An 18,120-nucleotide genomic window follows, 5' to 3' on the forward strand; every position below is an offset into this window, starting at 1 on the left:
ACACTATAAGTGGGTCTGACTTTCAGAACACTAATAGTTCACTACCGTGCAGGGTGTTTGTGGCAAAGAAAAACCATTAATGTACATGTGAGACATTTAATATCTATCATCTTATTTAATCTACATAACAACCCTAAGGATGAGACTATTATACTCCTTTTATTGCTAAGGAATATAAATAAAGCACAGAAAAATTGTATAACATGTCCAAGTTCACACAGCAAGTAAGTGGCAGAGCCAGAGTTAAACCAAGTCTGACTTCATAATCTATATAGTCTTTTTGCTATTCCCAGAACCTCAAATTCCACACAACTATACTGCGGTAAAAACTCTTCAACTGACTTCCATTTAACTGTCTTATTTTACCTTAACATTTACTCTTTCCTCTGTAAAACTCAATTGATGACAATGGCAAAATGCTCAAGGCTAGTACATCATCTCTTTTCTGTTCCATCAGTTGCATTTCAGGCTTCACTAAGAATCAGTTGTTTTGATTCCCATCTGTTTATACTAGCTGCACTCATGCATTAACTAAATTAACAATTACATAAAGCAGTAACATATAAATGTGAGAAGATGCTGAACTTGTATGAAAATTGATTATTTAAAAAAATTTCAATAAAGACGAGTGCCTTAAAGAAAAAAAAAAGATGCTGTTGAACTATGGGTGAGACAACTGTTAAAATCCTGGGGTAAAAAAACTAACAGAATAACTTTGCACTCACTGTAAAGTTCTTGCTAAATTCAAAAGAAACATATTGGAAATTGTATGGAATATGGTCATTGAATGTGGTTTTATTGAAGGACTACGCTGGTTGGCAGCCCCAATCTCAAATAAAAGGCTTTGGCCCTAAATCCTGAGTATATTTAAGTTAAATAAATAAAACATCTAAGACACCTATGCATAACTACCCATGATTACTTTTTGGAGTAATCACCCATTACCAGGGCCAACTGCGTAAGATTAGAGGGTTTCAAACGGTAACAAAGATGTCAAATATACAACTAAAGCATAAAACTCTGGGGTTATACTTTTCAAAGTTCTTAACGTGAAGCCTGCCAGAAGTACCCTCCACCTCCCACCAAATAGGTCTCCTTGCCTCCATTCTTGCCTCACTCCCATCCATTCTCTATAGTCACTTTAGGCAGATGATGCTTTCTAAACAAAGCACCTATCACATGCTCACTTCTTTGCATAAAGTGCTTTAATGGCTCCCTTTTACCATAAGGATAAAGTGAACAGTATGGCACACACAGGTTCCTCTGTACCTGGTACCTGATTACTTCTCTCTAGCCTTATCTCTGTACCCCTTCTCCTTTCCCCCTCCTCACTTCTTAAACTCTGTGGGTGTGCTTCCATCCTATTAAACTCCTATGCATGCTCCCTTGCTTCCATTATCAGAATGTTCCTTTATTCTTGCCCCTTTACTACCAGCTCTGCTTAACTCCTGGTAGCCCTTCAGATTTTAGTTTAGATGCCTCATCCTCTACGGAGTTTACTCTCCCTCAGGACTGGTTTGTGTGCCCTCCCTAAGCATTCTCAAAGCACTGGGTGGTTGGCTATAAGTATATGCCACGGGGTGGCCATATAACATTTGTTGAAACAAAGATCATTTTTCTATATAAGAACACTGGGCCCTTCTTATACATACTGCTTTGCATCTAAGCATTTTTGTTGAGCTTTCCCGGCCTGAATTTCATATTCTGGCCCCATACTGCTAATCCAACCCTGTTGAAGGGAGTTGATTATGCTAACTTTATGCTATGAAGCTACTGAATATGTTATTCAATAACAACTTTACTCAACCTACCACTGAACTTTTGGATCTGAACCACAAATGAAGATCCTGTTTCTCCTTCCAACAAACTGTAGAACTTAGAAACGGCTGCTTTCTCGCTGCTGGATCTTAGGTACCTATCATGAGAACACTTTCTCTAACCTGAAGGTTATATTCAAGAAGACTGGGGTGTGGGGGTGGGGTGGGTGGTGCAGCTAAAAGCAAAACTGCAAAGAAAGCACGTAGTGCAGTAACTGGAGGAGGTAAGAAGGGCCGAGTGCAATCAGTCAAATTTACGCTACTGCAAAACATGAAAGTTTTTTACTAGAGTGCTGCTGTGAGTTTATATCTACAATGAACTACAAGGTTAAATTTATAGTGTAACTTCCGAGTATAGGAAAATATATCTGCTTTTGCTCCACAAAAAAAAAATGAATTGGAAGACCAGAACAATAAAACTTCTACGTCAACTTATCATTTATACAGGCTAAATCTCTAGGAAACTCCCTCAGTCAGCACAGTAGGTGCTGCTTCAGGTTGAGAACTGCAATCATTTTCCATTGGCCAATACGTGACTGATGGAGAGATGCCTAAGAAAGACTGAAAGGGGAGGAATGAACGCCTAATTCTTCATACTACACACTCAGGGGAGTTACTATCATTATCTGGACACATGAGTTTCTTCTCTGAGCTACAACTCCATAAGGCAGTCTGCTAGAATCACACATTTCTAACAAAGAGGGTCCTGTTCATCCTGCAGAAAAACACTGGGCAACTTCTATTAAGGACAAAGGGAGAGTTAGCTTGAGAGCCTAGGGTTGGCCCCTCTCAACCCTTACTGTAGTGAACATTAGAAAGCTGCATAAGAAACTTCTCTAAATGCTTCTGAGACTATAAGCAACTGTCAGGTGCACCTTAGTAGAATACTTTGTTTAATACCTAGTAGGTATATTATTAACTAAGAAAATATGCCTAAAGGTACACAGACACTATTAGGCCTATGGATGGTACAAATAAATAGATACTTAATACATGGCTCATTAGGAAGACAGAGAAGACAGATGGTTGCAGTGTGGACCATCTCTCAGATAGGCCTACCCTGCCCAAAAGGGTCATGTGCTTAGGTTTTGCAGATCAGGGGAAAGAGGGAACAGAAAGATAGCAAAGCCAACCCCTTATACGCCACTGCCAACAGAAACAGAAGTATTTCTTTTCGCTCCTAAATTTTTTAAGACAGTAGCCTTAACTCAGATCAGGAAACCTATAGGAAACCTCATCAATCACACTATTGCTTCTATGAGAACACGCATATTCTGAGCTCCCAACAACCAACACACGGTTTCTAGAATATATATACACGTTATAAACTTTGGGACAATTTGAATAGGCAGAGTTCTAAACAGATGACACAAACTAAGGAGAAAAAAACCAATTTGTTTTACTATTTTGCAGGTAAAGGAGGTAAAAAAAGCTTTTTGGAGTATTTTAGATTTTCTATTTGAAAGTACAATGATATTTTAAAAAACCATTGAAAAAGTTTATAATCTCAGTGTCACAAAACTCATAAGCCATAAAGGTACTGAAAAATTAGACTGCACTTAAAAAAAAATTGCTGCATGGCAAAACGTTAAAAAATTATTTACAACTCACATCACAAATGGCTAATTTCTCTCTCTTACACAGGTACCCATATACCTACCCTTATATATCAAAACGCCAAAACCCAACAGAAAAAATAGGTGAAAGAAACAGCTCACAGAAAAGGAAATATATAAATGGCTCCAAACACGAAAATTCCCATTTTCATGTGAACTGAGGTATCATTTTCCACCTATAAGACTGTCAAATATCAAAAACAAATAAACGGTGCTAGTAAGAATGGGAAAAAAACCCCTCATATTTAGCTGCTAAGAGTATAAACTCAAGGGCAGTTTGCAATATCCATCAATATTACAAGTCAAGTATCCTTTTGCCCCGACAATCCCACTCATAGAATTGCGTCTGTAGGAATACTTGCACAGGAGCAAATGACCTTTGCATTATATTACTGTTTGTATTAGTGTGAGGCTGGTACAGCTATATAAGGGAATACTCTGCAGTCATAAAACTGGTTGACTTAGGGAGACAGGGTAGGAGCATGACTATTTTCCTTGTACATTTTTATTTCTTACAAATTTTGAACCATACAAATGCATTAGTTTTTTTTTCCAAAGAAATATCAAATTAGAAAAATTTAAAAATTAGTTATGAAGAAATGATACATATTACACTAAGCATATCAATCAGACTTTTGGCTAGTTCCGAGATTTAAAAAGAAATTTCTGAACAGCAGGGTAAACGATTTCATAACCTCGAAGCTGAGTAAGTCCAAGAAGGAAGGATTAATAATTGTTTTCTTACAGCTACAAATGAAAACCAACATATGGCAAGCTCTATACCAGACTGCGTAGAGATTAAGAACTAGGATAACACTAATGACTTGCATACCTGCAATTTTATTTTGATTTGGAAGTAAATTCTCCCAAGAGAAGGTCTCCAGCTTACCTCCCTCCTGTAGGAACCCATTTCCCCTTTCTCTATCACTGTGGCTGAGACTGGGTTTCACCTTAAAACTCTTTAGCTGCAGCCAGAATCCTGGTCCTCTCACTCCCTGGCAGAGTAGCAAAGGTTGGGTCTTGCTTCTGCAGGGTAAAGAGAGCCTCTTCCACCAGCTGCCTGAGCAGTTAAGAGGGAGAGGTCCTCTGTTGCTGGGAGAGGAGTTGAAGAAATGGAATTGAAATGGTATCTTCAATGTTTTTGAAACCATGGTTTGCAATATCAATTGAATAGGTTCCAAATGTTTCAGTAAATATGTGTACAATGGGCTGCAACATAAAATGTTCTTTTGCGGGGCGGGCGGGTCACGGTCAGAAAAGCTTAAAAGCACTAGACTAGGTCTATAAGGCCACTTTTTAATTCCATGAAACATGTGGAATGACATACTTAGAAGAACCAGATGTAGAATTACAGTCTGTAATGTAGATATGATTCCAGTCCAAATTAATTCACTTTAAAATAGGAAGATTATCCAGATTATATGGGTGGCCCTGACCTAATCACGAGTCCTTTAAAAGAGTTTTCTCCAGCTGGCTTCAGAAGTAGTCAGATGTGCTCTGGCTAGCCCGGAAGCAAGCAATCTGTGCTTGATCTGCCCATGGAGACCTCGTGGCAAGGAACTACAGGTGGCCTGTAGGAGCTGAGAGGTAGAAGGAAAATGGAGGCCTCAATCCAGAAATCTTGTTCTGTCCTTTAATTTTGCTTATTATCTGCTTTAGTTTTTTAGTGCTGCCATAACAAGTTACCCCACATAGTGGCTTCAATGTCACAAATTTTTTAGTTTACAATTCTGTAGGTCAGAAGTCTGACACGGGTCTCAACAGGGCTAAAATCAACGTGTTTGCAGGGCTGTGTTCCTGGAAGCTCCGGGGGAGAATCTATTTCCTTGCTCATTCAGGTTATTGGCAGAATTTACTTGCTTACCATCCCAGGACTGAGCTCCCTGCTTTCTTGCCAACTGTCTGCTGAAGGCCATTCCCAGCTTCTAGAGGCCACCAACATGGCTTGTGGCCCTGTCTCTCCATCTTCAGAGCCAGCAATGGAGGCTGAATCCTTCTCATGCTTCAGATCTCTCCCCTTCTTGTATCTGACCCAGCTGGGAAAGTTCTTCTGCTTTTAAGGACTCCTGTGTTTACACTGGGCCCACCCAGATGATCTCAGACAACCTCCCCATCTCAAGGTCCATACTCCATATACATATTCAGAGTTTCCAGGGATGTAGGGTGTAGGCATCTTCAGGGAAAGGGGGTTTATTCTGCCTACCGCATTACCATTTTTCCCTTTCTCCGATTATTTCCTCCATTCTTCCAGGTCCCTGGCTTTTGAACAAAGGAAAGTATTTGGTTCAGAAAAAATTTAAACCCTAACCCAAGAAGAGAGGCCCAATGTCCAGGGCAGTCGCCAGATATAAGTAGCTAGATATAAATACAAGAAAAGTCTGGGGATCACGGGCACTGGAGTAGGCTGAAGGGGTAAACTATTGATAAAAATCAAAATAGGTACAAAAGAAATATATAAGCCAGGGTGCTGACAAAGACAGGGTGTTTATGTTGAGACATAAGTGATTTGGTAAGAGATGCACAAGTAAAACCTGGCCTCCACTTGTCCTAAGGGATTTGGCTAGGTGTTCCTAGCTTAACTACTCCTTCTTTGGCCCAAAGAACATTCACAAGCCTGATGCTTAAACTTATCCATTCAAATATTAAATTCCCTATAAACGTGCAGGTGCTAATTCCATGTGATATACAGGAACTATCATAATTTCTGCTCTCAAGGAGTTCACAGTATAGAAAGGAAAGGAGCTCACAGTCATGAGAACAATACTGATATAATACTGATATAAGATAATACTGATATAAGATAATTGCTTTAATTAAAACAGGCATACAAAGCTGTGGGAGCATAGAGAAGGAGAGGGCTTTGTTGCTTACAGAAAATGAAAGAAGACTTCAAAGGCATTCGAACTTAGGCTTGAAGAAAGTAGTTCTGCCAGGTGGGAAGGAAAGTAGAGGGAACTGCAAGTGCCAAAGCAGGAATCAAGAGCACAAGACGGACACAGCTGGCTCAGTGCTGTGGGAGCTTTAAGTGACTGGAAGGTAGAATAGCAGGGGAGCAGGTCAGATGGGGAATGATTCAGTCTTTAACAGGAGTCAAGGGAGTTTAAAGTCTATCTTGTAGGTGCAAAGAACTTGTTTTGTTTTGAAAAAGAAGTCCCAAACATTATGTGAAGTGTCGCAGACTTTCGACAGAGAATTTTGTTTTCCAGAAATTAAATTCATTGTATTTCCCATTCATTTCATCAATTAGCTACAAATATAAGGTGATTTAAGAAAGCTAAAACCCTTAAAAACACACACCAAAACTATGTGTATTTTCACTTTGGGTCATCCTTGGGGTATATCTTTCTTCAGAAATTCTCTCCAAGAGGTTTTATTTTAAAAGGGAAATCAGTATACACACACATAGAGAAACACACTTTAATAACAATGAAGAGGGGGAGTGAAATTCCTTGAGTAGTTCTTTTTACCTTCAAGAAAATTAGAACTCTGGGCTTGATATTTAAATTACCCCCGGCTTCCACCCCATCCGTCGCCTAATTAAGTGGCCATCACTTACCTTCTTCCAGATTTTATCCTCTCCTAAAACATGCCTTATTCTTCCTTATCTCTATCCAGATATTTCCCTAAATAACCTGGAAAATCCTCCTAGTACTTCCCCTCCCCACCCCCACCAAATCTTCTGAGTAACAAACTCTTCTGAGTAATAAACACAGTCATTTGGAAAAGATGAAGACTCTGTGTGTGAAAGGCTCTATGAACTGAAGAATAATACAAATATACATATGACTTTATCACAGCTACCACTTACTAATACTATTCCAAGGTCTAGTTTAAAGGAAATAATGTAAGGAAAAAAAACCTGATTATCTGCAGGACTGGGTTCTAATCTACCACCAGAGTTTGCTTGTGGTTTTAATGTTAGGTCATTCAACCTCTAGCTCCTTTCCAATGCTTTTATCTTTTGACCTAGTCCCTTTTCTCCTAGGAAATATAAAATCACTTCTTTCTGAAGTCTAAAAAGCGCTTGGGAAATCAGATACTACCATATCTCACATGCATAAATCTATTCTTCCTTTCCTCAAGGAAAGTAGGTTGAATTATAGCTGGGAACATAAGACTCTGAACAGACCATCACACACCATCTTTGGGAGCTCTAACAGGCCACCAAACCTCTATCTCTCCCTTCATGGCTGAGGAACTATAATTAAAGTTACTTCTCTCATTTCGTTGTTGCAAGGATTAAATGAAATAATGTATTAAAAATACTTACCACAATGCTTGTGTTCAGTAAAGGACAGCTTTTTTAGGCTACCTAACCCCCCTCCCCCACCACCATTTCAAGTATTTCATGAGTAAACTGAGCCAATAGGCTTGGCTTTGAAATAGTAAAATTCGTAGCACACTTTTCAGTTTTCCAAACTCTCCTATATTTTCATTTAATCATAACAGAGTGATGATTGGCTTAATAGCTTTAGGAAGGACAGGAAAGAACTAAACTGAAAGAGCTTAGCGAGATCTCCCAGCTGGAAAGTCAGATCTCAAATACAAGTTGCCTTAATAATTCCATACTCCTCTCACTACTCCATACTATTTTTCTCTAAAAGCATTAGAGAAACACCTTATTTTATATGTACATTTCATGATATATTAGAATTAATGAGGGGATCATATTCTTTAATGATGTTATATATAAATTAGATCCCTTTCCTCTTGGAAGAGTCTAGACAGACTATTCAAAACTCCTATAATTTTACAAGGACTCAATTTTTCAGTATTAAGAGCTTCAAAGACTGATGAATATCAGCTAAATCCCAGTAAGAGAGTGTTTCTTATGCACACAACTTAATCCAACATTTAAATAAATTGTTTAGATTAGCAATGCAATGGATTCCTAAACGCACAATATAGAAACAGCTTTCCTTTCCCGGGTTCAAGGGCCCTTCTTGTAGCTCTAGTCAAAATTTTCTGTTAAGAATATTGTTTCACTTTAGACATCACTATGTCAACACTTCAAAAACAGCTTCATTTATGTGATCTTAGTTTTGATTACCAGTATTCATATGGACATCTAATGCCCTAAATCAAGTAGCATCTAAAACAGATCCAAACAACTTTAGGTTGACTGGCTCCTCAAGTAAAGGCAAGAGGGAAAAAACCCCCACAACATGAAAACTAAAATGATACCTAATAAAATGTCAAGTTTCTAATCCAACTATTCAGTTCAATAAAATAAATAGCAAGTATCTGCTATGTTTCAGGTACTTTAATTGACATTAAGATGACTGAGATTCAGTTCTGCCCTCACTGACTTGTACCAAACTTCAAGCACCAAAAAGATTTGGTGTCTACATGTGTTCAAGTACAGATACTGATCTGTCATTTTCTTTTCTTATACTGTTGGTTGGTGGTGGTGTTCAAGCCTTTTATATCCTCGCTGCTTTGTCTGCTTGTTCTACCACTTACTGAGTTGGAGTGTTCAAGTCTCTAATTCTATTAGCTTGAGACCCTGGGTAAGTTATTTGTATCCCCATAGATCTGTTTCCTTATCTGTATGGTGGAAATAAGAATGGATCAAACGAGATGATCTACTTACCTGACACATTTAAATGTTTTTATTATTATTTTTTTAAATCAAATGAATCAATTTTCTATAGAAATTTAAAAAACATTAAAAAAATTTAAATCCTGAAGATAAAACTTATATTTAGATTGTGAAAAGCATGTTAAGATATTATAAACTTTACGAAACTGGGAGGAGATACATTGAAGTCAATCTAATTGGTAATTTGCAACCAGGTTTACTTTGACATGATTTTAGGAACTCTTTTTGGACAAAAATAAGAATATAAGAGCTACAAGAGATAATCTAGTTCAATCTCATATGTGAAGAAAACTGAAGCTGAGAATTGCCCAAAGTTATAAACTAATGATTCCTAAATACCCCAATTCCCTAAATACACCATTCTCTCAATGTGCCTTATTTTCCTTGTTGATTCTTAGAAGTGGAGAATTCCCTGCATATATAAAGGTATTTTTAAAAATAGAGGTTAAACTAAATTTAAAATCCCCCTCCTTTTTCATGTAGTTTAGACAAGAGGATCGACATACTTAACAAAAAAAGGGCTCATATTTGGCCTTTCACTAAAGCTGTGACACCCAGAAGAGGGTGTAAATTAGAGATGAAAGGCAGAACAATTTTCCTAACTGGGGATTTTAAAATTAGGTTCATGCCCTTTAGAGGATGTTAATAGAAAGCTGAGAATTACCTCTGTATGGGAATCATATAATGGAAACAGATTCATTTGTAAATGATTCTCTTCCAGACTACAGACTAGCTTAGGTCTTTACCAGGAAACACACTTCAAAAGTGCCGATTTTAAATAAAATTTTAAGACATTGTAAACTTTAAAAAATATAGTGGTATACATGTCCTAGGAAAAACTTACTAAAATGACAATTTTTGGTTTCAACTAGCATTTGCTCAGCGTACAAATCTAGCAGTAAAAAAAATTACAAACTTTACCCTGCCTCATATATAATTTATTATCTCTATACTTTCCATTGTACAGTGAATCTGTACTAATAACATCTTCTCATACCTGATCCTCACAACGGAGAGCGGGTGGGGGAGGACCGGGAAGAACAGCTGGATGGAACTAGCTTTCCCCCACCAGAAGAAACCGAGATCAGTGAGGTTAAGCGATTTGTCCATGGTCACAGGCGACAAATGGTAAAGCCTGGTCTCTAACAAGTTTCCTAACTCCAAGTTCAATGTCCTTTCCTGCAGGTACTGGTGGAAAGATAGAAGATAAGCCAAAGGGGAGGGGAGAGTGGTATAGAAAGGGGGACAGGAATAAAAAGGTCAGCCCAAAGGGCAAACATTTTACACTGGTAACCTTCTAGTAGTTTGGAACTATTACCTCCCCACTCTCCTCTAACTACATTTAAGATGAAACTATGCTTACCTTCAACTACATCTGCAGCTCGTTAAATAATTTTCTTTATTATTTTAAGGCCTAGTCTTATTATTTCATGATACCACTTTACTTGTGGTCAAATCAGGCTTCCCTGCACACAATGAACAATGAAGTAAGCAGTTTTTGCTTACTGGACAAAGGCAACAAACCATGCCCACACGAATTGTTCTTAAATCTCGAACACTGGCATGAAAGAGGTGCTGTAATTATGCAGTGTAACTTAAAATTCTCCAAATCAGTCATGGAATAAAGCCTCAAAGTATTCAAATAACATTACACTGTGCATATTCAATTTAGCATAGTTTGGCTTGGTATTAGAATATCATTTTAAAAGCTTAAATATCAGATGTTATCCTTATAAATGTCTATATGGTACCTAATGGTAGCATGGGAAAAAAAGTTAAAAGTAAACATGCATTATGGTATATAAGCCATTTGAGAAGGATTAAGATGCAGTTTAATAAATATATCACTTTAGAATCACCTGAAGATCAAGGGGGCTTTAAAACAGATTATCCATAATCTGTTTGGAGTTTCCTAAAGGAGTTTTTTTTTCCTTTTTGCCTGTGCTGCGCAGCATGTGGGATCTTAGCTCCCTGATGGACCAGGGATCGAACCTTGCCCCCTGCAGTGGAAATGCAGTCTTAACCACTGGACGGCCAGGAAAGTCCCTAAAGGAGTTTTTAAACTGCGAATACACTTTCCTATTTAGTATCTTATGACCACTTTTTTTTTTAAACATCTTTATTGGAGTACAATTGCTTTACAGTGGTGTGTTAGTTTCTGCTTTATAACAAAGTGAATCAGTTATACATATAACATATGTTCCTATATATCTCTTCCCTCTTGTGTCTCCCTCCCTCCCACCCTCCCTCACTATCCCACCCCTCTAGGTGGTCACAAAGCACCCAGCTGATCTCCCTGTGCTATGTGGCTGCTTCCCACTAGCTATTTTATGTTCGGTAGTGCATATATGTCCATGCCACTCTCTCACTTTGTCACAGCTTATCCTTCCCCCTCCCCATATCCTCAAGTCCATTCTCTAGTAGGTCTGTGTCTTTATTCCCGTTATGACCACATTTATCTATAATTTTTTCATTTTGAGTCTAAATTACAAATCCTATAGGGCATAAATTACATTTAAAAAATTCTGTCACAATCCCATAGATTTTAAAATAATACTGTGGTAATCATCATGCATATTCTGGCTCTCTCCTGTAGGCACATGATTGTAATGCAATTTCTCGCCCACTTGAAGTTAGATGTGTCCAGATGACTTGCTCTGATTAATGAAATATGAGCGGATGTGATCATTATTACTTCTGGGTCTAACATTTAAAGACCAGTGTGCGCTGTGCCACTGTTTCTCATCCTTCTGGCACAGGGGAAGACCAACTAACACTTGAGATGGTGGCTGCTTCACTGGTCTAAGACTCTGAATGACTAAAATGAGCACAGCCCCTGTGAATAAGAAATAAACCACTGTTGTTTCAATACTGAGATGCTGGGGTTCTTTGTTATCACAGCGTCATTTAAGCCTATCTGGATAGAGGTGCCATGTGCCTAACAGGCATTTAGACATCAGTTCGTTCTAGTTCTACCACCTTAGACGAACACAGTAACGTGTGAAAACTGTCTGCTCAAGCCGAGGAAAGGTGAACGAGAGTAACAGAGTGGTTCGAATTAATTTCAGATCTAACTTACCAAAAGTAGTATGCGCTTATCACTTACAGTTTCACGTACGTCAATTTATTTGTGTACAATTCATAGTCCCCAGAGGTGTTGTAGACATGACTATACCCAGCTGAAGAAGAATCTGAAGCCTAGGGCGTTTAAGTGATTTGTCCAAGAGCACAGAGTGAGTTACTGGCACAGAGTAATCAGAATTTAGGAATTTTAATTTCTGATTGCTGGCTCTTGCCAATATATCACAGCTAAGCTGAGACTGTTACAGGCAATTTGGGACAGTTTTCAACAAATATTTTTATATTAAAACATACATTCTAAACCATTTTTGTATTCAGTTTAAGACAAAAGCAATAAATTCTTCAATCTGTACAAATATTAAATTCATTCAAAACCACATCCATAAAATATTAAGCACTGTCTTATAACTAAATTCCACCTTTCCTTGAAAACTTAAAAATGTAAGATCTAGAATTCCAACCCACAGACACTGTTGGAAATCTTCCTCAATGGAAATCTCTAACAGATTAATAGTTCTCAAATACTTGATTCCCTGGATCATTTTTAGGTCACTGGCATTTCTACCAGGGGGCAGAAAATACACCCTTGAATTACCACTTTATTTTCCATTTCCTCCCTAGTGAATCAAAATAGTTCATTAGCTGAGTAAGGCAGGAAGAAAAGGCATTAGATTCCCCACCCATCTGCAAAACAAATATAATAATCGAACCTTCCCCAATGGTCCCAGAGCTAATACAATCTATTATTTAGATTTTAAAGCCTAGAAAAATGACCACATTTGATTTTTAAAGCTAGCATGTATATACACACAAATGAACTTTCTGAATTATAAATGACAGTGAATTTCTAGTTAGACACATTAGAACTAGAATGTTAGAATGACCTGTGCCTTCTGTGTAGTAGACACCAAAATTTTTTAAGTAAATTAATCTGGACAGTGATGATATCTTAAGTTATGCATATTAGAAATACAGCACCCCAACTCATGATTAGGGCAGAAATTAACCCAAAATATTATTAGCCTTTCTGAGCAAGATGCTTCAATACTGAGGCAGCAATGTAGAATGAGAACTTTATCTTTACCAGCAAACAAACTGGTCTAACCCCAAGTTCCACTATCTGAGCAAGATACCTATCAGCACCTCAGTTTCTATGTCTGTAAAATGGGGATAACCACCTAAGCAGAGTTAAATGGCGTGTAATATAGTAACTGGCAGAGAGAATGCTAACAATCCCCCCTCTTCCACAAAAGAGATACCGTGCTTTAGCATTATTCTGAAACTATTTCTCCTCATGAAATGTATATTTCTTCTTAAACAGGGAATTTATGTACAAGACCAAGCTTTCTCTTTTTAGAACTTGGAAGAGTGGTTCCACCCTAGGAAACTGGGAAAATTTTTTCACAAGGATGTATTTAAGACAACCTCAAGCAATGTAACATATTAACTGTTTAAAAAGTGACAATATACACAATCACTGGGGATCAGTGGAGAGAGAGCAGCACAATAAAGAAGAAAAAAATTTCTAAGAAGGTCTAGCTCAGTGATAGCCAAAGCAGGGTGCAAGAAAATTCACTGGAGTGCAGAAAAAAAAATCAAAACACTCCAATTTCCATCTTTACCTCATCCTTTTAAAATTGTTTACATGTTTTATAATGTATAGTATATCAGCATATGTATTATTCATAAATATCCAGATACTGAGAGTACTAGCTTAAATGCTTTTTGACAGTATACAATTAAAAAAAGCCAGAAATAGCCCTTCTTGACAAGGAGGCTAGAGAACACACATAGACCACCAAGTAAATCACTAATGAAAATAGTTAAAGAAGTACATTAATCTTAAACAGTAATATAAAACCTTGGATTACAAGTCTTTAGCCTCTTTTCAATTCCTGGCTTTGTTGTACAGTATTGCTGGTTTCAAAATGAGATGCACGCTTAAAAAAGGGGGCCAATTTAACATTTGCAAATGACCATATGCTGCTGGGGAGTATAAGTATGAGGTCAATGCTCTGTAAACTTTCATCACCATCAAAAGCAGTGGTTTGTTTTTCTGAAAGACAATGGAGCTAGAGGCCATCTACATGAGTTGCTAGTCTATATGACTCAGAATTCCATTTGTTCTACTCTTTGCTTCAGAGCTGGTCACAGATGTCTCCACCTGTGACATAATTATTTCCAAAACCAATTAAGAGATGTCAAACAGAAAATTATGACTTCAGGTAATGAATAAAATGGCAGGAAGGGATAATTCTTAAGGAGGAAAATTTTGTTCATTCAAAGAAAGAAGTAAACTAAATGATTTGCCCTGCTTATTCACTTAGGGAAAGAGGAAATTATCACACTGTAAAAGGATGCAAACATTAGAAGTTGCCTGGTTTTCTGCAGGAGTGCGAAAATAACTTTACAGGTTTTATCATGGTGCTGCTGAGGGGTGTGCGTGGCAAAGTGGGTCAATGATCCACTAGTTGAATGGTTCAGAACAGGAAAAGGGTAAGACTTTTTGTTCTTAAGATAAGATAGAGAATGATGACATACTTTTAACAGTGCTGTCAACTCTGGGAAAATAGTAAGTGTAAAAGGAATAGTCAGCAATTTGTCTCCATGTCCTAAGACAAATAGATTCACATTTCCTTATTAACCAGTAAGCTCAGCCCTAAAAAGAAAAACTAAAGACCATTTCATTGCTATAATTTGGTACAAAATACAAACTTGGAATGAATTCAGTTTACTTTTAAATAATGGATCTGCATAAAGGTAACAGTCTGCATAATTAAGGAACATTTAATCATGCTTTAAAGGGTATAATGCAGAAGACAAAAATTTGTATTAAACTAAATATACAAAAGATATCAGTATCTTGTCCCCTAGTAAAACTGTCCTATAAGTGTTCTTTTCCTTCATTATCCTAAACTGTCACCATAAGCACACTGAAGCAACTTGTGCTGAGGAAGTGTCACCCTAGTAGGGCCTGAACAGACACCTTCCCAGCCCCTTTTCACCACTCTCCTAAGTATCAGACCCTAAGTATCAAAAAAACCAACCTTCCCCCCAGCAGCAACTTTCCAACCATACCTAGAGATTACTTCTCCACACCTTTCCTCACACTGTCCCTCATTCTTTCTTCCATCTCCATTTGTTAAAGTCCTATCCGTTCTCCAAGGCCCTCCAGGGTTGATGTTCTTACATGTACCACTTTGTCACACACTATAGTTAATGCCATTAACTACAGATTAGATTAGCGCCATTCCGCTGTTTAAGACTGTTAGCTTCTTAAGGGCAGCCAAGTTAGTCTGAATTAATCTCACAATGCCATAAACTCAATGCCTGGCAAAATACAAACCTGATACAAAGCAATTCCCCGATGTTACTAACCGAACAACTAACTCATTCTGAGTCTATAATTTGAGATGTTATAATTTTATCCTCTGTGAGGTGAAACAGTTCTCTCCTGGATTAGTATCTTCAGTATTGCAAAAACAAACAACAAAAACAAACCAAAAAACAAAAAAAGGCATGCAAAATTTATCTACCGAACTACGGAAATAAACTCCTAATTGAAGGGCATCAGCTTTGAACACTGCCTTTAAGTACCAGTCACCAGGCAGTCTGAAATACGCTATTTCCTCTAACCAGATTTCAGATGGATTTTTCTTATTAAAACTCTAGAGGTAAGAGATGAGCCAACTCTGATATTTGAAACCACCATTTCGACAGACCTCTTATTTATGTGTACTCTAGACCACTTGGGAAAGATGAGATCATTTAAGCAGCAGCGCCATCACTTCTCTTTATTTGACCCCGACAATGCTCTCAACCTAACAGGAGAAAGACATGCATCAACCAGGTTAAATCATATTGTAATAAGGCAGCGGCAGGTAATATTTACTCCTTCAATAAAGGGGAAAAGAGCTACGCTAAAGACCATAAGACTTTCCCTAAAAATGTCGGATACAGAGGTACTCTGGGCATCCCTTCCCCCACCTCCACAAATCTACTCCTGGAATCTGAGACCTAGGTCCTTTGTCTGAGCAATGTGGGAGGAGTCTGTCTGCAGTACTGGTGTGCTGGCAAGTGTAGAGAATTTACTGAAAACTGTATAAACGCATGAAGTTCCTTAACTCAATTACTTTACTGTCCAATTTTTCTTCATCGTGTACCCTAAAGCGCTCTAAAAGGTACCCAATGTGCCTTTTCGACAGTTAAAATGTCTCGAAACGAATACAATAAGATCAACAGAGAGTTAGCAAAAAAACTAAGTTTTTGAACAGAGGAGGGGCGGGCGGTAATAACGACCACTTGAACATCCCCTTCCCTCTCAAACGAGCTCTTTCTACAAGCCTCCATTTCTGTCCATTTCTTCTTCCCAACAAGCCGTTGTAAGGCAAGCTGAGCGCTTTTACAAAGACGGTCGGCTGCGCAAACTTGCAATCTCAAAGCTTTCCGTGCACAACACCGAATCCACAACCGACCCGACCTTTTACCACCTCACTGAGGTTTTTGGTGCCAAGCCAGCCGGGTGTTCCAGGAATACAGTCCGAGTAAAGTGAACACCGCCGGATAGGGTGGCTCGAGAAACTTAGCACCTTTTATCACGCAAGATGAGAGGAACACCGTGGGGTTTTCGCAAGGTGACCCATCTTCTCATCTCGTCGACCCTCGACTCCTCCCAGACCCCTTCTCGGTCGACCTGGAGGACTCTCCGGGTTCGCCTTTTCTGCCCCAAGCTCCTTTCTTTTGCCTCCCCACCCACGCCCGGGGGCCAAGCCCAGCTGGACACCCCCCACACCCGCACTCACCCTGGCGACCGACAATCTCGGCGACATGCTCGGAGCTGGGCACCGGAACGCACTCGGTGGTGTTCACGCTCTTCCTCCGGAGCAAGGCCGCCTGCTCCCCGTTCAGGGCGGCCGCCGCCGCCCCGCAGCCGCCTGGGCCGTAGGCGTGGGACAGCATCGCCGCCATCATGCCCTGGGCATCGTCCCCTCCGTAGAGCACCCCCGCCGCCGCGGCCGCCTCCCGGGCATCGAAGCCGGAGGCGGGCAGCAGGACCGACCCCAGGGACCCGCCCGGGATCGGCTGGGTCTGAGAGGCGGCGGCCGCTGGCGGCGACAGCAGCAGCAGAGACGGCCGGTCCTCCTCCTCTGCCTCCTCCAGCTCCTCCTCCTCCAGCAGGTCTCCGTCCAGCTCCGCTTCCTCCCCCTCCTCCTCGTCCTCCTCCAGCTCCAGCTCGGCCGCCTCCGAGACCCCGGGCCGGCCGGGAGGAGCCCTCTCCTCCGGAGACAGCCCCGCCGCCCGCCGGGCCTGGCCCTGCGCCGCCGCGGCCCGGAGCGCCGGGGCGCCGGGCTCCGCCGGGCTGGGGTCGTCGAGGCCTAGCGCGGCCAGGCGCTCCCTCAGCAGGAGCCCGTCCCCCTCGAGCTCCGGGCCACCCGCGGGCGGTGGCAGCGGCGGGGGCGGCGGCGGCGGGGGCGGCTGCGGCAGGGGGGCCGGGGCCGCCGCCAGGGCCAGGGCCGCGGAGCTGCCGCTCGGCATCGCGGCGGCGCGCTGTCAATGGCGGCGGCGGCGGCGGCGGCCGGGTCAGGCGCGGCAGGCGGCGGGCCCCATGGCGGACAGGGCCCCGGCCCTGCTCAGCGCGCAAACACCTTTCCTCTGGGGAGGCGGCGGGGCTGGAGACCCGGGCCGAGCAGCGCCAGGGCCGCCCGGAGACCGCAGAGGGCGGGGTGGAGGAGCAGGGGAAGGTGGCAGAGGTAGGTAACTAGGTGGGTGGGTGGGGACGGCAGCTGGGCGGGCTGGTGGAGGTGGCAGCGGCTCCCCTCTCAGGGTTTCTTTTGTTTCATGGCCTTAACCAGCCCCCGGCGCGCGCGGCAGCGGCGGCGACGCCCCACGCCGCTCTCCGAATGAAGCCGGCGCGCCCTGATTGGCCGCTTTTAATCGCTGGGAGCCCGCCCTCTCCTCCCCGCAGCCTTCTAACTCCTAGCCCTAGCCCCACCCCCCCACCCTC

General features: G+C 40.9%; 1 protein-coding gene across 1 annotated transcript in view; it reads right to left on the reverse strand.

The window, feature by feature from the left end:
- MEX3C (mex-3 RNA binding family member C) overlaps positions 1 to 17,651 on the reverse strand; it is a 21,042-nt gene extending 3,391 nt beyond the window's left edge. The window contains exon 1 of the mRNA XM_024132280.1: positions 16,919 to 17,651. Within this exon, the coding sequence (XP_023988048.1) occupies positions 16,919 to 17,651 (733 nt within the window). The remainder of the gene's footprint in view (positions 1 to 16,918) is intronic.
- Positions 17,652 to 18,120: the final 469 nt, after the last annotated feature.

This window comes from Physeter macrocephalus, chromosome 19, assembly GCF_002837175.3.
Source record: "Physeter macrocephalus isolate SW-GA chromosome 19, ASM283717v5, whole genome shotgun sequence".
In the NCBI taxonomy this organism is placed as follows: domain Eukaryota; kingdom Metazoa; phylum Chordata; class Mammalia; order Artiodactyla; family Physeteridae; genus Physeter; species Physeter macrocephalus.